Below are 22,469 nucleotides of genomic sequence, written 5' to 3'. Positions count from 1 at the left end.
GCTACCTGTTGCCCCAAAGGGGACATTCCTAAAAAAAGTAAAGGCATAAGAGGTCTAGGAGTTTTCCAACCAGTACCTTAAGGTTTGGGTCTTTTAACCTCTTCACTCCGGGGCACATCACACGTCTGGCAGCATTAGCTGCCCGACGTGTGATGTTGCGTTATAATAATCGCATACATGCATACATATACCAAGGCTTTTTCCCCCTTACAAGGGAGGTAGCCAAAAAGAAAAAGGCATAAAATCATTTCCACCCATTCCATCTCTGAATACACCCCACACCCCTCCACCCTCTCTCTTATCTTAGCATCTCCTGGATGATGGGTCATCCCTGCACCTTGTCCACTGCCCTGGGTCAGAAGCAGTGTCGCAAGACACAGCACATCCACAGCAAGGCCGCTTTATAAAATCGGCGACCCCCCCTCTCCGTCCCCCCATTGCATAAAAGGAGAGGACGGGAAGAAATCCCTTCGAGCTGTGTCAAATTTTGCTCACACATACTACCTCACCCCCCATCCCTCTTTCCATTCCACCTCATGCAATCACAACATCATCCATATACAACCATTCTCCATTCACCCCTGTCTTCTGTCCTTTCCCGTCCTTCCTCAACAGACATTCCCCTCTTCCCCAAAGCCCCCTTCACCCCATCCATCCACCTCATCCTAAGATGTCCCCTCATGTTCACTCCCTCCACATCTGCCTTCCATACCTCTTTTACTAGTCTTTCTTCACTCATTCTTTCCATGTGTCCAAACCATCCTAATACTCTTTCATCAACCCTATCTCCCAGCTCCTTTTCCAACCCTGTTCTCCTCCTCACCTCCTCATTTCTCACTCCATCTAGCCTAGTAACCCCTATCATACTTCTCAGACACCTCATCTCAAACACATTCAAACTCCTTCTCTCTTCTTCTCTTATGTTCCATGTTTCTGCCCCATAGAGTGCTGTTGGCACAATCACTCCTTCATACAGTCTCCTCTTAGCATCCATTCCCAAATGTCTATTCCTCATTACACTCTTTAATCCACCAAGGCATTTACTCGCTTCTCTCAATTTACATTCTACCTCCACCTTCATTCCACCTTTTCCTGCCACATTTGCACCCAAGTATCTAAAACTATCCACTTCCTCCAGTCTCTCTCCCTTAATGCTCACTTCCAGTCCACTGCCACTTTCACCCCTTGTACATCTCATCACTCTTACTTTTACCCACATTTATCTTTAGCTTTCATCTATCACATACTCTCCCAAACTCTGCCACCAACTTCCTCAGTCCCTCCTCCGATCCGGCCACAAGCGCAGTGTCGTCCAGAAACAACAGCTGGCTCACCTCCCACTTTTCTCCATTTTCTTTAACCATCTCCAATCCCTGACCCACTACCCTTGCATGTACCTCTTGCACCACCCCATCCATTTATAAGTTGAACAGCCAGGGCAACATAACGCATCCTTGACAAAGTCCCTCCTTTACCTCGAACCACTCACTCTCTCCATTTCCAATCCTGACACAAGCTTTCCTACTCTCATAAAAACTCTTGACAGCTCCCAGAAGCTTTCCTCCTATCCCATATATCTGCATAACCTCCCACAGTGCCTTTGTGTCTACCCTATCATAAGCCTTTTCCAGATCCATAAAAGCCCAAAAAACATCCTTCCCTTTTCTCACATATCTGTCTTACCACAAGGATCTGATCTACACAACCTCTACCTGTCCTAAATCCACACTGTTCCTCACCAATTACTCCTTCTGTTCCTCTCCTAATCCTCTCAATCAAGATCCTCCCATAAGCCTTCCCAACTACACTTAACAATCTAATCCCTCTGAAACTACTACATTCACACTTGTCCCCTTTTCCCTTGTAAAGAGGAACTATACAGGCACTCCTCCAGTCCTCCAGCACTCTACCCTCTCTCCAGCAAACATTAAATAACCTCACCAGCCAGTCCACCATCACTGTACCTCCCTTATAATCGCATTATTGAAAATAAAGTCAGTGCTCAGTTGTTCATTCTCTTTCACCCGTGAATTCTGATAACCATAGAAAATATGATTAAGCCAGTTTAGAGAGAATGAAGGTTACTTAGGACTACAATAAATATAATCAAGACGGCGACGTCGGCATCATCGTGTACCCACTTGCTCCTCATGACGCCTACGTAGGCGTCACCGTATGGAAGTGGTTAATGTGCGTGGATGTGGTACAGATGAGAGTAAAAGGGAAGGGATAGGCAGTATGTTTGTGAGAAGAAAGATGGATGTGCTGGCTTCGAGTGAAACTAAAATGAAAGGGAGGGGCGAATGTGATTTTGGGAGTGTAATTGGGAGGTACTCAGGAGTGAAGAGGGGACAAGTGAGGGAAGGGGTGGCTATACTAGTAAGTGAAGAAGTAGGTAAATGTGTAGTGGAGTGGACGGAGGTTTCTTCAAGGTTGATGTGGATGAAAGTCAAGCAGGGAAGGGAGATGTGGGTTTTTGTAAGTGCGTATGGACCTGGTAGTGAGAAGAGCGTAGAGGAAAGGGAGGCTTTTTGGGTAGATTTAAATGAGTGCATAGAGGGATTAGGGAGAAATGTCAATGTAGTTGTATTGGGAGACCTTAATGCTAGGGTAGGAAATGAACCAATAGATGGAGTGATCAGGAAATATGGAGTTCCAGGTAAAAATTGTAGTGGAGAAATGATGGTGGATATGTGTCTTGAAAGAGAGTTGATGATAGCAAATACAGTGTTTAGGAAGAAAGTCAAGCATAAGTACACATGGGAAAGGGTGGTGGATGGAAGGGTGGCAGATAGAGCATTAATGGACTATATAATGGTGACCAGCAGTATGGTAGGAAGAGTTAAGGATGTACATGTTCTAAGGGGAGAGAGTGGGGGGAATATCAGATCATTTTCTGGTGGAAGGTAAATTGAGAGTGGAGAATAGGCGGAGAAAGAGGGAAAGGGCAGAAGGTAGGGAGGTACGTAGAGTGAACTGCTTAAATGAGAAAGAAAAGGAGAATAAGTATAAGAAGAAGCTGAGAGAGGAGTGGGAGGTAGTGAAGGATAGAGTAGAACTAGGAGTGGAGGAGGAATGGCAATGGTTCAAGGAGGGAGTCATAAGGTGTGCAAGGATGGTGTGTGGAACGAGGAGGGTGGGAGGAAATAGAAGGAAGGGTAGTGAATGGTGGGATGAGGAAGAGAAGAAGGGTGTAGAAGAGAAGAAGCAGGCTTTCATAGATTGGCTACAAATTAGGACAAGGGAATCGTATGAGCGGTACAAAGTAAAGAGAAGGGAAGTTAAGCATAAGATAAAGGAAGCAAAGAGGAGAGCAGATGTGAGATGGGGTAAGACTATGACAGAAAATTTTGAAAGCAATAAAAAGATGTTTTGGAAAGAAATTAAAAGAGGAAGAGGAGGTGAATCAAGTAGAGAAAAAAAAGTAAAAGGTGCAGATGGACAGATGATAATGGAAGAGAAGGCAGTGAGAGGAAGGTGGGTAGAGTATTTTAGGGAGTTGCTAAATGTGAAGGAGGATAGGGAGGGAAAGATAGCTGCAGTGGGAAATGCTAAGAAAATGAGAGTGATGAGTGAGGAAAATGGAGGAGAAATAGGGAAAGATGAAGTGAAAGCAGCTGTTAAGATGATGAGAGCAGGTAAAGCATCTGGGTTGGATGGATGCCATACAGAATGTCTGAAGAAAGGAGGTACAGTTACGGTGGACTGGCTGGTGAGGTTATTTAATGTTTGTTTAAGAGAGGGTAGAGTGCCGGAGGACTGGAGGAGTGCCTGTATCATTCTGCTTTACAAGGGAAAAGGGGAATAAGTGTGAGTGTAGTAGTTTCAGAGAGATCAGCTTGTTGAGTGTAGTTGGGAAGGCTTTTGAGAGGGTCTTGATTGATAGGATTAGGAGAGGAACAGAAGGAGTAATTGGTGAGGAACAGTGTGGTTTTAGGACAGGTAGAGGTTGTGTAGATCAGATTTTTGTGGTAAGACAAATATGTGAGAAAACTATAGGAAAAGGTAAGGATGTTTTTTGGGCTTTTATGGATCTGGAAAAGGCTTATGACAGGGTTGGCAGGAAGGCATTGTGGGAGGTACTGCAGATATGTGGGATAGGAGGAAAGTTGTTAAGAGCAGTCAGGAGTTTTTACGAGGGTAGTAGAGCTTGTGATAGGATTAGAAATGGAGACAGTGAATGGTTTGAGGTAAAGGTGGGACTTCGTCAGGGATGTGTTATGTCGCCCTGGCTGTTCAATCTATAGTACATGGATGGGGTAGTGCGAGAGGTGAATGCAAGGGTAGTGGGTAGGGCGATGGAGATGGTTAAAGAAAATGGAGAAAAGTGGTAAATAAGCCAGTTGTTGTTTGCTGACAATACTGCACTTGTAGCAGGATCAGAGGAGGGATTGAAGAAGTTAGTGAAGTTTGAGAAGGTGTGTGAAAGAAGGAAGCTGAAGATAAATGTGAGCAAAAGTAAGGTGATGAGATGTACAAGGGGAGAGAGTGACAGCAGGCTGGAGGTGAGCATTAAGGGAGAGCAACTGGAGGAAGTGGATAGTTTTAGATATTTGGGTGTGAATGTGGCAGGAAAGGGAGGAGTGGAGGTGAAGGTGGAATGTAGATTGAGAGAAGCAAGTAAATGCCTTGGTGAATTGAAAAGTGTAATGAGAAATAGACATCTGGGAATGGATACTAAGAGGAGGTTATATGAAGGAGTGATTGTGCCAACAGCACTGTATGGGGCAGAAACATGGAACATAAGAGAGGAAGAGAGAAGGAGTTTGAATGTGTTTGAGATGAAATGTGTTAGAAGTATGATAGGGGTTACTAGGCTGGATTGAGTGAGGAATGAGGAGGTGAGGAGGAGAAGAGGGGTGGAAAGGGAATTGGGAGATAGGGTTGATTAAAGAGTATTAGGATGGTTTGGACACATGGAAAGAATGAGTGAAGAAAGATTAGTAAAAGAAGTGTGGAAGGTAGAGGTGGAAGGAGTGAATATGAGGGGGCATCCTAGGATGAGATGGATGGATGGGGTAAAAATGGCATTACAAAATAGATGAATGTCTGTTGAGGAAGGACGGGAGAGGACAGAAGATAGGGGTGAATGGAGAAAGGTTGTGTATAGATGATGCTGTGATGCATGAGGGGGAGTGGGTTGGGGATGGGGGGTGAGGAAGTATGTATGAATAATTTGACGCAGCCCGAAGGGATTTCTCCCTGTCTTCTCCTTTTCTGCATGAGGGGATGGAGAGGGGGGGGTCACCGAATTAATGAAGTGGCCTTGCTGTGGATATGCTGTGTCTTGCGACACTGCTTCCGACCCAGGGCAGTGGACAGGATGCAGGAATGACCTGTCATCCAGGAGGTGCTAAGATGAGAAGGAGGGTGGAGGGGAGTGGAATATGTAGGGGATGGAATGGGTGGGAGTGGTTTCTATGCCTTTTTCTTTTTGGTCCCCCCCCCCCCCCTGTGTAAGGGAGAAAGAGCCTTTGGTATATGTATGTACAGTGTTTGCATTTTTCCAATCTTGCAGTACCTTTCCTTCTTTGAGTGAGAAATGCATTATCTTGTATAATTTGTCCGTTAGTTCATCTACACTCTTTCAATATGCAATTTGCAATTCCATCCGGTCCATATGATTTCCTAACATCTAGGTTTTTTTTATTTGGTCTCTTATTTCTTTCTGTGTTACCTCTATTTCTTTCATTTTGGGGGATCTTTCTCATTGTCCATCTTCCCAAATTTGTGAGCTCTCAATTGTAAAAACAGACCTGAAATATCTGATCATAACTTCAGCCATTTCTTTGTCATCTATGTATTCTTTATCTCCTTCACGCAGTTTCACTATTTTGTGTTTGTCTTTTAATTTATCATTTACATATCTGTAAAAGAGTTTGATGAGATGTACAAGGGGTGAAAGTGGGAACAGACTGGAAGTGAGCATTAAGGGAGAGCAACTGGAGGAAGTGGATAGTTTTAGATACTTGGGTGCAAATGTGGCAGGAAAGGGAGGAGAGGAGGTGGAGGTAGAATATAGATTGAGAGAAGTGAGTAAATGCCTTGGTGAATTAAAAAGTATAATGAGAAATAGACAATTGGGAATGGATGCTAAGAGGAGATCGTATGAAGGAGCGATTGTGTCAACAGCACTGTATGGGGCAGAAACAGAGAACATAAGAGAGGAAGAGAAGGAGTTTGAATGTGTTTGAGATGAGATGTCTGAGAAGGTATGGAAGGCAGATGTGGAGGGAGTGAACATGAGAGGACGTCCTAGGATGAGATGGATGGATGGGGTGAAGGGGGCTTTGGGGAAGAGGGGAATGTCTTTTGAGGAAGGACGGGAGAGGACAGAAGACAGGGGTGAATGGAGAATGATTGTATATGGATGATGTTGTGATGCATGAGGTGGAATGGGTGAGGGGATGGGGTGTGTGTGAGGTAGTATGTGTAAGCAAAATGTGACACAGCCCAAAGGGATTTCTCCCCATCTGCTTTTCTGCATGGGGTGACGGAGAGGGGGGGTCGCCAATTTAATGAAGCGGCCTTGCTGTGACTTGCAACACTGCCTCTGACCCAGGGCAGGGGACAAGACACAGGGATGACCCATCATCCAGGAGGTGCCAAGATAAGAGGGAGGGTAGAGGGTGGAGGGGAGTGGAATGTATTAGGGATGGAATGGGTGGGAATGATTTTTTTTTTTTCTGCAGAAAAAGCCCTTGATATATGTATGTAAAAGAGTTTAGGTTTATCCTTGCATTTGTCTATAACAGCTTTTTCATAGTTTCTTTTTTCTTTCCTACATATATTCACATATTCGTTCCTAAATTTATATATGTTTGCCATTTGGGCAAGAGTGTGCTCAGTGAATGTACATACATATGCAGACAGGCAAATATACACTCATTGCTTGTGTATGCACATGGACACCTCAGTGCATGGACATTCCTGAACACACAAGCACACATATGCATGTACTTTTGTGTTCATTTGTGTACATGCACACTTACAAATGGGCACACACGTGAGTACAGCATTGGGACGAAGGAAGTGAAGTGTGATCTCCCCCATGAGGGAAATAACAATAACACAAAAAGAAATAATGGATCAATTAACGGACCTTGACATTAAGAAATCACATGGCCGGGACAGAATTGCAAATTTCATACTAAAAGGATGTAAAGAAGAACTAATGGACAAAATATACAACATAATAAGTTCCTCATGCAAAGAAAGAAAAATACCAAAAGACTGGAAAAATGCCAACATTGTACCAATATATAAAGGAGGAAACAAGGAAGAACCAACTAATTACAGACTGCATTGTACACAATCATGCATGCCAACAACACAATATACATTTTATAAGGGATTTTTAGGAAAAACCCATTCCAGCTGTGTCGTTCCTCAGGAAGACCGGATTGTTCAGCCTGACAGTCTAGGGAAGGACGACAACAACATCTACGACAAAGTCACTTCACTTTCATGACAGCCTCTTTCCTCGTCCCCTCATGCGGAAAATAGAAAAGACAGGGAGAAATCTTTTTGGGCTTCATCTAAATATCTATTCACAACTATCCTCCACACAGTCTATCCTTGCCTCCTCCCTTCCTTGCTCAACAGACATTCCTCTCTTGCTCAAAGCACCTTACACCCATCCATCCATCACATCCTTGGTCGTCCCCTCAGGTTCATTCCATCCACTTCTGGTTTCCATACCTCATTTGCTAATCTTTCTTCACTCATGTGTCCAAACCATCCCAGTGCTCTTTCATCAGCCCTATCTGCCATCTCCCTTTCCACCCCCACTCTCCTCCTCACCTCATTTCTTTTTCTATCCAACCATGTCACTCCAACCATACTTCTCACACACTTCATCTCAAGCACATTCAAACTTCTCCTATCTGCCTCTCTTAAAATCCAAGTCTCCACCCCATACAGTTTCATAGGCATGATCATCTCTTCATATAATCACTTTGCATCCATTCCTAAATCCTGATTTCTCATGACACTTCTCAGTCCCCCAAGACATTTACTGGTTCTCTCAATCTGCACTTTACTTTCACCCCTACTCCATTTCCTGGTACATGTGACCCCAAATACTTACAACTATCCACTTCCTCCAGCCTCTCTCCTTTAACCTCTTCAATATGAATCAAATTCTCATGTGCAGTATTGAATGTCTGATATACAATGATTTGATGATGCATCACAATACTCATGTTATGAAATATAAAGTCACTGCTGATTTACTTGTTCTCTTTCACTCTGAGTAATAATAATCACAGAAAAAGTGATCAAGCCAGTTCACAGAATTAGGGGGTCACTCAGCTACAACTACAAAATAAATATAATCAGGAAGCCAATGCCGACATCCTTGTATATCCACTTGCGCCTCATGACGCCTATGTAGGCATCATCATACGGAAGAGGTTAAGGCTTACCTTCAACTCACAGCCACTCTCTCCCTCTCACGTGGTACATCTCATCACCTTACTTTTACCCACATTTACCTTTAACTTCCTCCAATTGCATACCTTCCTGAACTACGTCACTAACTGCCTTAATCCCTACTCTGACCCCACCACAAGCACAGTGTTGTTTCCAAACAAAAACTGGCTCATCTACCATTTCTCTCTGCTAACTCTATCTCCAATCCTTTGCCCATTCCCCTCCTATTTACCTCCCATACCACCCCTTCCAGGCACCCATGGAGCAGCTATGGTGACATGACACAGCCCTGATGCAGCCCTACCTTTATTTCAAACCACTCGCTCTCTCTATTTCCAGTCCTAACACAGGCTCTACTACTCTCATAAAGAATCTTGGCTGCCCATAACAGGTTTTCTCTAATCCCATGTAGCTGCAATACCTCCCACAGTGACTTTCTGTCTACACTGTTAAGCTTTTTCCAAATCTATATATAGGCCAAAAAACATCCTTACCATTTACCAAAGCCCTCTCACAAATCTGCCTTACCACAAAAATCTGATCCATACATCTTCTTTTTTAAACCCATACTGCTCCTCGTCAGTTACTCCTTCTGTTCCTTCCCTAATCTTCTCAGTTAAAACCTCCTCTTAAGCCTTTCCAAATGCGCTCACAAACTGATCCCTCTAAACCTACCACAATTACATTTGATTCCTTTTCCTTTGTAAAGTGGAACTATATAGGTACTCCTCCAGTCCTCCCAGCATTCCCATCCCTTAGACACACATTTGTTATTTGAAACCAATTAAAAACAAGGAATTACCTTAACTCTAACCTCCCTTATTTCCATTGTTCTTAATGGGGAAATTATGATTAATTATGCAATATCCACTTAGGCAAGGTTTTTAGGAATGTATTCCTTATGTAATGGAGAATTACCTGTATTACATTTCACATTAAAACACTTAAAGGAGTTACCTGTTGGATATGTGTGGTCGATGGTTTGATGCAGCCTAAAAGGGATTTCTTCCCATCATCTCTATTTTCTTCATGAAGGGATGGAGAGGAGGGGTCGCCAATTAAGTGAAGCAGCCTTGCTGTGGATGTACTGTGTCTTGCTGCATTACTTCTAACCTGGGCAGTGGGCATGAGACAGGGATGACCCTTCATCCATGAGAAGCTAAGAGGGAAATAAAGGTGGTGGGTGGGAGTGGAATGGGTGGGAGTGGATGCCTGCCTTTGACTAGCTACCTTCCATATAAGGGGAAAGAAGCCTTTGGTATATAGATAGACAGACATATTGAGCATGAGGAGACAGAGTGTGTGTGTGTGGGGAGGGGGGCACTGTGTAAGTGAGAGCCCCTGCTGTGGATGTGCTGTGTCTTGCTGCATTGCTTCCAATCCAGGCAGTGGGCAAGAGATGGAGATGACCTTTCATCCATGAGAAACTAAAACAAAAGGGAAACAAGGGTGGTGGTTAGGAGTGGAATGGGTGGGAGTGGTTTTGTGTCTTTGACTTGGCTGCTGCCCCTATAATTGTGAAGAAGTCCTTGGTGTACTCGTATAGATAGATATACAATAGAAGCCCGATGTAACGGATATCAATTTAGCGGAAGCTCAAATTAGCGAACTGCAAATAGCAATAACGAAAATGCTCAACTTAGCGGAAATGGTCCACAAAGTTGACCATTTTCCGCTAGCTGGCCAGACGCGTGTCTACGGAAATAGCTCAGTTTAGCGGGAACGGTCCTCTAAGTTGAGCGTTTTCCGTCAACTGGCCACATGCGTGTCTCAGAGTCCAATGTTACTAGATGTTACCAGATTGTGGTGGTGGAGTCAAGGAAAAATTTATAATTTAGTATTTTGGAGGTATATATATATATATATATATATATATATATATATATATATATATATATATATATATATATATATATACGTACTATAATATATATACAATAATATATAATTCAGTATATGTATAAAGTATAATTGTAGCAGAAATATATTCAGGTAGAAATAGATGGTCTAATAGGAAAACAAAACAATGAAACCGTAAGTTGATGGGGAAATTCAAAATCAGTACGCGAGAGTAATCACCATGAAAAACACTTGTATAACAACGAACTACGTTTTCTGCAACAACACAACAATAACGCTCACTATCCAAAAACCAACTGCCCAGTCCTAATCGCTAGAATTATGTACATAGAACCAAACACGAAGCTATGACTAATATTCCCCGAAATTCACAGACAGCTCATATCATTGTTACATGACACACACACACACACACACACACACACACACACACACACACACACACACACTTTCAACGAACGGACGGCTTGAAGAACGTTCTGAAGAAAAGTGCAGATTGTGGATCCCAACGCAAAGAGAAGTGCCTTTTTGTATTTGCAGGGTGGGGGGAAATTGCTCGTGGAGTAGTGGGAAAGTAAGGAAAGAGGAGAGGGGGAGGGATTGCTGGGGAAATGGAAGGTAATGAGGAGGGGGAGGACTTGGCCCTGCCAGACAGCCGAAAGGTAAACAAAAGACGAGCTGAGGATGACGAATGTCTAATAAAAATGTTAAGATTAGAAGTATAGAGAGGCCCAAGACAGTAGAAATTGCCGAGAATAAGTTCCAGGGATTTAAAGAGGGTGGGGGGGACACAACCACCCCCCGACTGACAAGACTAGAGAAGAAGGTTGATAAGGTGATCGAGGACTTGGAGAGTAGGTTAGGTCATATGAACACCATTTTACAAAGGGTTGAAAGATTGGAACAACTAGAGAAGGCTAACAGAAACTTAACTGAAGAAATAGAGGACCTAAAAAGACAGTTAGGAAATGTAAAGGAGGAGAATGAGAAATTGAAGAAGAATAGTAATGAAAACAGAGAAACGATAGCTAAAGAAAGTAAAAATTGGAAGAAAACCCAAGAAGGAAATAAGGTTTCATTCACTGACATAGTCAAACAGCAATTGAAAGAACATAATGAAGACTCAGTTATTAAAGTGATGAGACAGAAGGAGAATATAGTAAGAGAATTAGCTGACAAAAAGAAATGTATAATTATATTAGGAATGGAAGAGAAACATAACCCAGATAGAACCACAAGAATCAAAGAGGAAAATGAAAAAGTAAGCCAATTACTAGAATCAGTTCAGGAAGATGAACCAGAAATTATAAAGGAAATTGAGGAAAAATTCAGACTCGGAAAATATAGTACAGATAAGACCAGACCAATTAAGATTAAATTCAGGTCACAAACAACGGCAGAGAATATCTTATCCAAAACAGGGAAACTAGCAACAAATGATCAATATAAAAAGGTATGGATAAAAAGAGAAATGAATAAGGAGGAAAGAGAGGCAGAAAAGCAGAAAAGACTGGAAGCTAAGGCAAAAAACGAGAACAGAACGGAGTCAGAGAAAGAGAGATTCTATTGGAGAGTAGTGAACATGAAAATAAAGCAGTTCGACATACAAAAGAAAAACATAAGGGAAACAGAGAACACAATGGAAGTGGCAGAAAACTAAGAGTGTCTTACACAAATATAGATGGATTGATAACAGGATTGAATGAACTGAATGATTATTTGAAAGAAAAAGAACCGGACATAATGGGAATTGTAGAAACAAAATTAAAAGGCCCACTACCACCCAACAGTGTAGGACATGATGCATACAATTATTGGATTAGAAACAGAGAGAAAAAACAAGGGGGTGGAGTTATGTTCCTGACTAAGAAGGATATAAACGTGAAAGGTGTCATATATGGAAAGAATACAGTAGAGATGATTATGATAGAAGTGGAAGACAGAGATAAGAAGAGCAGAAAATTTGTGATCAATTATGTGCCTCCGAAAACAGCCTCATGGGAGGAGAGTGAACATAAAAGTATGTTAGAGGACACAAAGATAGCATTAACTAAAATAATGGAAGACGGAGGAAGAATAGTTATGATGGGCGACTTTAATTGCAAAGAAATCTGCTGGGAAGAAATGACAGTAAAGAGTGGTGATGACTCATGGGGAAATGCTCTACTTGAGATGATTACTGACCATTCAATGACACAATGGATACAAGAGAACACTAGGTATAGAAATGAAGAAGAACCATCGAGGCTAGACTTAATAATTACATCTGAACCTAGAATAGTGGACAAGATTGAATATAAAACACCAATAGGTAAAAGTGACCACATATTGATTGAACTGGAACTTAATGAAGAAAAATATATGAAAAGAAATGAACAATATAGAAAAGGAAGAATGATGTATGAAAAAACAAACTTTGATAAAATAAGAGAATTCTTTCAACAAGAAAACTGGGAAGAAATATACAAAGAAGAAACATCAGTGGAAGAGAAATGGAATATTTTGACAAAAATTTACAAAAAAGGAGTGGAAAAGTATGTCCCAAGACAAAAACAAGAAAAAGAATATGTAAAATGCTGGTACAACAAAAGTTGTAGGGAGTTAAAAGACAAAAGAGACAAAGCCTGGACCAGATGGAAAAAAGACAGAAGACCTGAAAAATGGAAAATATATACTGGTTATAGAAATGAATATGTACAAAAGTGCAGAGAGGAAAAAAGAAAATATGAAAAAGATGTTATAGAAAAGTGTAAAGATCAACCAAAACTATTCTACAGATTTGTAAACAATAAACTGAAAAACAAACAAGACTTGGAGAAATTAAGACAAGGAGGAGTTGAATACACTGAGGAAATGGAAATGGCAGAAATTATGAACAAACATTTTAAATCAGTGTTTACAAGGGAAAATATACAACCTGAAGAGATTGAGTGGAAAGAAAAAGTCCCCCCTATGGAAGAAATAGAAGTAACAAAGAATGAAATATTGACACACTTGGGTAATTTTGATGTCAGAAAATCGCATGGGCCAGATGAAATAGCAAACTGGATTCTGAAAGAATGCAGGAATGAACTGGCAGACAAAATACATAGCATAATAAGCAGTTCCTTAAAAGAAGGAAAAGTTCCAGAAGATTGGAAAAAAGCAAATATAGTACCTATATATAAAGGAGGAAATAAAGAAGAACCTACCAACTATAGACCAGTCTCTCTAACAAGTACAATAGCAAAAATATGTGAAAGAATTATCAAAAGTAGATGGGTAAAATACTTGGAAAAAAACAACGTACTAAATCCAAGGCAATTTGGATTCAGACAAGGACGATCATGCGTCACCAATTTAATATGTTTCTATTCAAGGCTAATAGATATAATACAAGAAAGAGATGGATGGGCTGATTGTGCATTTCTAGACCTAAAAAAAGCTTTTGACAAAGTACCACATAAGAAGTTGCTTAAGAAATTAGAATATGAAGGAGGAATACAAGGTAAATTGCTAAATTGGATGGAAGACTTTTTGCAAGAAAGAAAAATGAGAGTAGTGATAAGAGATCAGCACTCAAAATGGAATGAAGTAATAAGCGGTGTCCCGCAGGGAACAGTTCTGGCCCCAATAATGTTTGCTATATATATTAATGATATGGATGAAGGAATTGAAAGCTATATGAGCTTCTTTGCAGATGATGCAAAACTACTGAAAAGAGTGAAAACTGAAGAAGATTGTGAATCACTACAGAGAGATCTAAATAAAGTACAAGAATGGAGTAGGAAGTGGGAGATGGAGTTCAATACAAAAAAGTGTAGTATAATGGAATTTGGAAAAAGCAAAAACAGAATAACAGGATCATATAATTTGGGAGAAGAAGGAATAAAAAAAGTAGAAAATGAGAAGGACCTGGGAGTCATTGTTATGAATAATATGTCACCTGAGAAACATATAAATAAGATTTTTGGAGAAACTTATAATTTAATAAGAACAATCAAAGTGGCATTTACATACCTGGATGAAGAAATGGTGAGGAAAATCCTAATCACCCTGATAAGACCAAGATTGGAATATGCAGCAACGATATGGTCACCAAGTACAAAAAAATGTATAAAAAAACTTGAAAGAATACAAAGAGCAATTACAAAACTGGCACCAACACTCTCAAAACTATCATATGAAGAGAGACTACAAAAACTTAAACTACAGACACTAGAGCAAAGAAGAGAGAGAGGAGATTTGATAGCTATTTACAGAATCATGAAAGGCATAGAAATTACTGATAGAGAGAATCTGATAAAATGGGATGACAGAAATACAAGAGGACACGGAAAGAAAATAAAAAAAGACAGCTATAGAAGAGATTTGAAAAAGAACAGCTTTCCTCACAGAGTAATAGACAGTTGGAACAAGTTAGATGAGAAAGTGGTGTGTGCAAAAACAATACATGAATTTAAAAATAGTTTAGATAAAATGAGATATGAAGACGGGACCCCACGAGCATAGCTCCCCTTCCCGTAAAATACAACTAGGTAAATACAACTAGGTAAATACACACACACACACACACACACACACACGTTGCAACAAAGTACTGCACATTGCTGTTCGTTTGCAATTCACGATTGTGCTGCCTATAATTCACTTACAATAATATATATACTGTAAGTGTGTGTGTGTACAGTAGGGAATTTTTAGGTACGTATTATTTTTACAATCTGCTCTGGCAACACTGTTACACCAACGCTCACTCGCTCAATTTAACGGAAAATTCACTTTAGCGGACTGGACCTTGGCTGAATTAGTTCGTTAAATCGGGCTTCTACTGTATTGAGCAATGTATTACCTCATAGTTTGTTCACTAGATTTAATGTTTATGTACATTTATATGATGAATTATAGAAAATAATGTATATATGTGATTCAGGTACCTGTAGGGTTTTTGGAGAAGATGCGTGAGTTTGAATTCCCTCATCTGGATCGCCTCATCACAATCGTGGACTTGATCGATGCCCCACTGGACATGAGTGGCATTGAAAAGCTTCCAGAACGGATCCAGTCTGTGGTGGCTTGGGATGCCCACCAGTCTTTCCCATGGATCAACTGGCATGTTGCTACTTTGGCTGCTGGCCACTCGAGTCCTGGTGCACAACACTATAGCTCCATTGGGGCTACCATATTTCTCTTGACTTTGCCTGGCACTGTCTCTGTTCATTATGGAGATGAAATCAACCTCCATGGCCCTAAGCAAGGGAAAGTGGAGGTAAGAAATTGCTTTGAAGTTAGGTGGTGCAAGGGAACATCTTTTTACAGAGTAACTCATTTATTCATGTATCTAGGAATTAGAATGAATATATATTTTTTTCCTGTTAAAGTGTCATTTAACATTGGTTTTAATTCCTATGGTTTATATTTCAGCCACATAACTGGACTTCAATTATGCAGTGGACAGACCAAAAATTTGCAGGCTTTAGCACTACAGATCCATGGAAAAGCCTTAGTCCTGGATGGGATTTTAACAATGTCTACAATCACAACCACACAATAGAACCAGTTAGGCAGATGATAAAACTCCGGCAAGAAAAGGTGCTTTTCTAGTTATGTTCCTCTAGTCAATCAACCACCACCCACAAAGCAAGTTGGATGGTCATAAAAGTAAAATCCTCCCCACTCTTTTTGCTTCTGTCATATGCATCCATTTTACTTTTTTCTGGTTAAACCATGCAAAAATTGCACCTCACCTCTTTTCCAGCATAACTCTTCATCCCTAATGCATCCCTCTTAAGGAGTAGGTCATTTTTTTGTCCATGCATTCCTCTGCAGCTGTCATTCATACATTTTGACTTGTTTAGTATCCTCACTGTGTGCTCTTATAACATCATTTATCCTATCCACCTACTTTACCCTTTGTCTATCCAAGTGAGATGCTTGTTTTTTAATAGTTTAGCAGCACTGAACCTTAGTCTCGGATATTATTCACCAAAAGATGTGTTGGTCATTGTATAATACATGTATACCAAAATCTAGATTTATTTTAAAAGTTAGTTTTATGTAGAGAGGTTTAATTGATTTTATTTTACAGGTTCCAATATATGTTAATGGGATCTTTAACTATGAAGGTGATTATCACCCAACAAAATCAACAAATTACAAGGTAAGAACCTTTGTTATGGAAACTGATATTACACATAATTACACATAATTACACATTCTTTTTAACCTACAGATTTTATTCATATCTCCAGATGAATCACTCGGATGCTTTAGTTCTCTTCCAGGAGATCTGTGGCCACCAGTTCAGCCTATAAGTGACTCAATGAAGTGATTATGTAGCTCAATCAATCAATTTTGTGTTGCTATCTAGAAAGAGTGAATGTAGGACAGTGTAATACAAAGTACTCTGTGGTGGTTATATCTAGTTTCATGAAGAATACACTTTTATTTACAACATAACTGAGACCATGAGAAATAGTCATCAGTATGCCTAGGCAAACCAATGCTAATATGTGTTGTGTATGTATTTATACAGATGAGGATTGCAAGAGATGGCCTGGTAGTACTTGACCGTTTCTACCCACGGCGTCACCAGTATGCTGTCATCTCTAATCTAAGTCCACAGCTGCTGGATGCGGATATATCTCACCTTTACTATGGTGGAGCTGTTGCAGTGTCATCCCATGATAAGGAGGGTTACCTTATCTTTAAGAATGTCACTTTGGCACCTGGGGAAGGACTTCTTTGTATTTTGGACAAGTAACAGCAGACTCTTGTGGGATTGAATATTGAAAAAGTGTGCGTGTTAAGCATAATGGCTATATTTTCATGATCTTTATGAACTGTAGGGTTTCTCATGACTGCACCTGTGGTATAAGGCTGTCAACAGCTGTGCAGTGAATTGTTTGTTGTCTCTTTTTAAGGAAAGAGGGTGAGGGTATTTGCTGAAGATGGTTATGACAATATTGTATATTTTTTACAGGTTCATGTGACAACATTTATAGAACAAAATGATATGACTGTTGAAAAAGAATTAAGTTGCTCAGGGTATAATTGCACAATACCTTGAAATATTATATGAAATAGATTGAAATATGCTATTAGTATTCTTTTATGAAGTAGGAAGGTGGAAAGAAGGATAGCATGAAGCCATTTTGTTTAAGGGAAGATGGAGGAAAAACTAGTCAAACCTGTACAGCAGAATATTTAATCTTTTGAGTTTTACTTGTTTCCTTACTATTTCATAGGGAATTGAGAATAATGATAATAATTATTGCCTTGGGTTTCACTGACTGGAAACCTACTGTAGTAAAGAGTGAGCTTTGGGCTTTCCCATAGATCTGAGAAGAAATAGACTGATGTAATTTTTTAATTTCTTTATTTTATTTCTTTATTTATTTATTTATTTTTTTATATATTTATTTATTATTTATTTATTGATTTTCTTTTCTTTTTCTTTTTTGTGGGTCTGTTGCCTGTTATCATGAGGTGGGGAGCAGTTACCGATTGTCAGCTCCCCTCATGTGAGAATGTTGAGAAACGGTAATCAAAGTTGATAGAGCTTTTAAGATTGGTCTGGAGACAGAGCGCCCTTTGGAGCTACACTTCCAGATGGAGGTGAAGGTATCAATGGGATATGAAGGCAGGTGGCAGGGAGACCATTATTTTTGACATCCATTTCCCTGGACCACCATATATTGTAACAAATGTCTTGTGTGAAGAGTTTGTTCAGTTTGAATGCTTATTAGTCTTGTCTGTTCAGTAATGGTATTTTATGCCAAGTCCCATTAAAAATGAAAATAAAAAAGTGCTGTAACTGTTTTCAAGTGGAATTTACTAGGTGGATACTGATACTGATGGGTTTGTGAATGGGAGTGGAGTGGGTGGGGATAAAATGGGTGGGAGTGGAATTATGCCTTTTGACTTTGGCTACCTCCCTTTAAAGGGGAAAAAAGCCCTTAGTATTATGTATGTAGATACTGATGCATTCATGTCTTTAGTACGGGTTGATTTTAGGAGGTGCTGAGATAGGAAGGGCATTGAATAGTAATTAATGTGTATGAAGTTGGTGTGTGTGTGTGTTAATGTGTCCATCTCCTGTGTAGGAGAAAAAGTAGCCTACAGTATTTTTTCAGCCTCGGAGTCTCCTGAGAAAGCCGACAACAGCCATCAGTAGAGGTGATATATTTCAAACTGGAGTGTTTTAAGTTAACATGAAAGCTATTGTCTAAGAAAGAAAAGGGTGTTTAGAATAACTTGTTTTTGTGCTGTGGTCTAGGTGGAAAAGGATATATGCAAGTTAACAGATTTGTCACCAATATGGAGTGCTTGTAACTGAAGATATTCTGGTTAAGGGATGAATTATCCATAGACGATGTACTTTTTATTGCAAATACCAGCAGATTCCCTGAATTTTATTACTCGTTTTTGTCTTTATATGTGGTGATGTTGTTGAAAATAAGTGTTGTTATTGTTTTCAAAACTTGTGGATGCTTTGTGTGTGTGTATGTGTGCATGTGTATGTCTGTATGTGTAGGACAAAGAGTACATCATGTATTTTTGTTATTTTAGAAAGTAATTCTTTCCTTAAGTTGATGTACTTCATAGGTATTTGTTCAGGCTAAGACCAGATGATGTTACTTAGTTCATGGGTGAACTTAGGACAAAAGGACAGGTTTAGGGGGTGGAGGGGTTCTTTATCTATTAAGAATCCCTTTTTGTCCTAATTTCATCCCACAACTGAGTAAATTATCAAATTTTTGCCTGGAGGAAGAAAAATAAATAAATAAATTGAAAATAATAAATGTATATACTCCCTCAAGCTCTATCCACATGAGCATGCAGTGCCTGTAGACACAAGTGAGAAATTTGTTTTATTATGGATGAAGGTAGAATCTATCACACAATGAATTTCTAACTTGTGTATGCAAGCATTGCTTATGTGGATGGGGCTTAAAATAAATGGGTTAATATTTATACTTGCCATGGTGCAATAATGAGGCTTTGTATATTTTTATCACTATTATATTGTATATTTTCACTATTCTAATCAAAAACAGTATTCAGCATTCTGAATGAACATAACAGTTTACAGTTTTTCTTTTCTTTTTAAGAGTAAAAAACCTCATCACCAAAATTGTCACAAAAAAGTATATTTTGTTAGATATATGTTGCTTGCCCATAGATCCCCAGTTTTACTTTGTTTAAAGAAAATTGGAAAATTATTTACAATTGTACCTAACTCTATATAATCTAAATTGAATGTAATTGGAATTTTTGGTTCATCATTAATACTCAGGAGGCCAAGTGCAATGCAGAGCAGAAGTACTGACTCTGCTAAAAGTATAAGGAGAATTGCAAGTTTACTTCCTTGTGGGTTTGATGATGTTGTTTAAACCAGGAATAGTTTAAATTGCTGAAGTTCTCTCAATATATCCTACTTTCTATTCTTTTTTATGACAAGGAAAGGTAACTACATCTGTATGTGATAAGAGTTGTTGTAGTTCATTAATATATAGTGATGAGTATTTAAAAAACTTTTATACATGTCATTAATGCCTTATTCCCAAAAAGTGCACATCTTAACAAGGTGAATTTCAAGGGTGAGGTAATTTTATTTATCAGTTGTTATAAGACCACTGTACAGCTGGATTCCAAAGTTTGGCTACTGTTGTGTGGCATCTTTATCTACAAATGGATGACACCAGATGATATTGTCCTTATTTTGGCAATATTTCAAGACAGAACTCTTTATCAGATATATTTGTAACACTGGAAGCAGTGATTTTGACACCATCTTTTACCAAGGTTTTAGGGTGGGTGTATGCTTGGCTTGGCATAAGGGGGAGAAGGCCTTTTGGCATGTATGTATAATAGCAAAGGAGGTACATATGGTCACTGCACAGTGGAATCTGGCTGCACATAATAGCTTACATTGAAGAGGGTGTTATTTTATAATTAGAATAAACACTCTTGTATAAGAATTCCATAAATTATGGATGTATGAGACTAAGTATCACACTGTTTTGGCTCAGAAATGGAAGTTTGACAAGTATGGAATAATAACAACAAGAACAACTGTTACCTCAAGTTTTACTGACTGGAAAGTTGCAGCACCACAATCACTGGCAACAGTCCTGGGGCCTTCCCATCACTCTGTGTGAGAAGAAACTTTGGACTGTTGTGTTGTTGTAGTGTGTGACATTTTCTGTGTTACGGACTTGTAGGAGGAGAGCATTCACTGGAGTGAAATGTTGAAGTTGAAATTGATAAGAGATCTTGGACCTAGTCTGGAAAGTGTCTGTCCATTGGAGTTGCACCTCTAGATGGAGGTGATGATGGTGACATGTTCTGAAGATGGGCAGCAGGGAGACCGTTATCCCTTTGATGTCCGTCTGGCAGGTACTTGTCAGAGTATTTAGTGGTGCTCTTGGTGTACATTAACAAGACCTTACTTCGTCATCCATCTGGAGTTGTCATGCAGGTCATACCATCAGTACCTGTCACTACCAGGAATCAAGTCATAGATACAAAGTTTGTTGGTTGTGATATTTTCCCACAATAAAAGGTATAAAAATTGTATATTTTTATTTTGTCTCCTTATTAAACCTTTGGCCATCTTTTAAACCTTTAAGAAACACAGCACACCCACCGCACTACATAGCAGAACATCCACACATACTAAGATATTGCTCACTGCTCCATCAATAAACTGACTAAAAGACAATACATTGTTGCGTGCCAGACCCCTTCATGTCCATTCATCTGAATCTTCTCTCCCTTGAAAAGACAGAGTCCACCTAGCCAGATTGCAGTGTGGCCACCATCTAGCCCTTCTAAGCTACCAGAGGAGGAAACTAACAATGTATATCCATTTCCATTAGTATGTGCAACTCAAATATGTTCAATATTGGGTGTCATGATACAATTACTGACACCTTTTCATTAGGTTATCGGTATTATATATATATATATATATATACTGTATATATATATATATACTATATATATACTGTATATATGAATACATATATATGTGTGTGTGTGTGCGCGTTCATGTGTCTGTGTGTGTGTGTGTGTGCGTACGTGCGTGGGTGTGGGTGTGCTTGCGTGTGTGTGTGTTTGTGTGGATGTGTGAGTCTATCGGCGAGTACCACAAAATCCAATATTAGGACTTATTTGCTTGTCTTTTTTCAATGCCAGGAATATGGAAGATTGAGTAACGCTGATTCACCAAAGTAGCTCAATGTGGCGAACTAATAAGAACATTTAGACATACAAATGTCACGTACCATGTGTTCTAAATGGAATGATAAATAGCGTAATAAGAATATAAATGATAATCACAAAACGAGAAGATAGTGTTTATGTATTTGAGGAAAGACTATGCATCTGTGGCCAATTTATTGAATGTAATGAGTTAATGAATTTGATAGTTATAAAAGTAAACTTGGTGAATGCTATATGAATTATGTTTGTGCGTGCAACAAGTTACTTTGAAATTGTACCTGTATATACAGTATATATAAATGATAAGCTTAAGGCATATAACAAATATAGAATAAAGGAGTTAGTGAAGCTGATAGTTATAAAAATAAAGTTGATAAATGCTATGTCAATTGTGTTTGTGCGTCCAATAAGTTACTTTGAAATTGTAGCTGTACATACAGTATACAAATGATAAGCTTAGAATATATAAGAAATGTAGAATAGAGGAATATGTGTACATGTTAAGATATGCATATATACATAAAGTTGATGAATCCTACAACGATTATGTTTATGCATCCAATAAGTTGTTTTAAAATTGTAGCTTTACATACAATATAGAAATGATGAACTTAAGAAATGTAGAATATATTTGTATATGCAAAGATATATCTATATGCATATATTGGTGATGCGTGGGAGGCAGGCAGGAGATTATTTTTCAGTCATGTTGTGTGTGCAAGTTATGACAGCTAAGAAGCGGAGAGGGGAAGAAGTAAATCTCCAAGATTGATTGATTGGGAAGTTAAAATGAAGAGAAAAGACAAAAGGCTGAAGACAAAGAAAAAAAAGTGATAGTTGGTGCTGTCGCGATCAGAAAGTAGAGAAATGGAAGGAGAGTAATTATTACACGTAGATAAGTTGCATATACATTTGGTGATACATGGTGACTTGCGAGTCCTGAGAATGAGAGATACAGTCAAAGACTT

At 39.2% G+C, this 22,469-nt stretch overlaps 1 protein-coding gene across 2 annotated transcripts in view; it reads left to right on the top strand.

Annotated features, from left to right (window-relative positions):
* LOC143022648 (uncharacterized) overlaps positions 1 to 20,851 on the top strand; it is a 76,338-nt gene extending 55,487 nt beyond the window's left edge. For both annotated transcript variants that reach the window (XM_076180966.1, XM_076180967.1), the window contains 4 exons: positions 15,206 to 15,541; positions 15,697 to 15,864; positions 16,361 to 16,432; positions 16,808 to 20,851. In XM_076180966.1, coding sequence (XP_076037081.1) covers positions 15,206 to 15,541; positions 15,697 to 15,864; positions 16,361 to 16,432; positions 16,808 to 17,035 — 804 coding nt within the window. In that variant the 3' untranslated portion in view covers positions 17,036 to 20,851. The remainder of the gene's footprint in view (positions 1 to 15,205; positions 15,542 to 15,696; positions 15,865 to 16,360; positions 16,433 to 16,807) is intronic.
* Positions 20,852 to 22,469: the final 1,618 nt, after the last annotated feature.

Source organism: Oratosquilla oratoria, unplaced genomic scaffold (assembly GCF_046742065.1).
Source record: "Oratosquilla oratoria isolate Oo_2021 unplaced genomic scaffold, ASM4674206v1 SCAFFOLD132, whole genome shotgun sequence".
Classification (NCBI taxonomy): Eukaryota; Metazoa; Arthropoda; class Malacostraca; order Stomatopoda; family Squillidae; genus Oratosquilla; species Oratosquilla oratoria.
The sequence above is the reverse complement of the archived record's forward strand: the minus strand, read 5'-3'. Positions and strand labels throughout refer to the sequence as shown.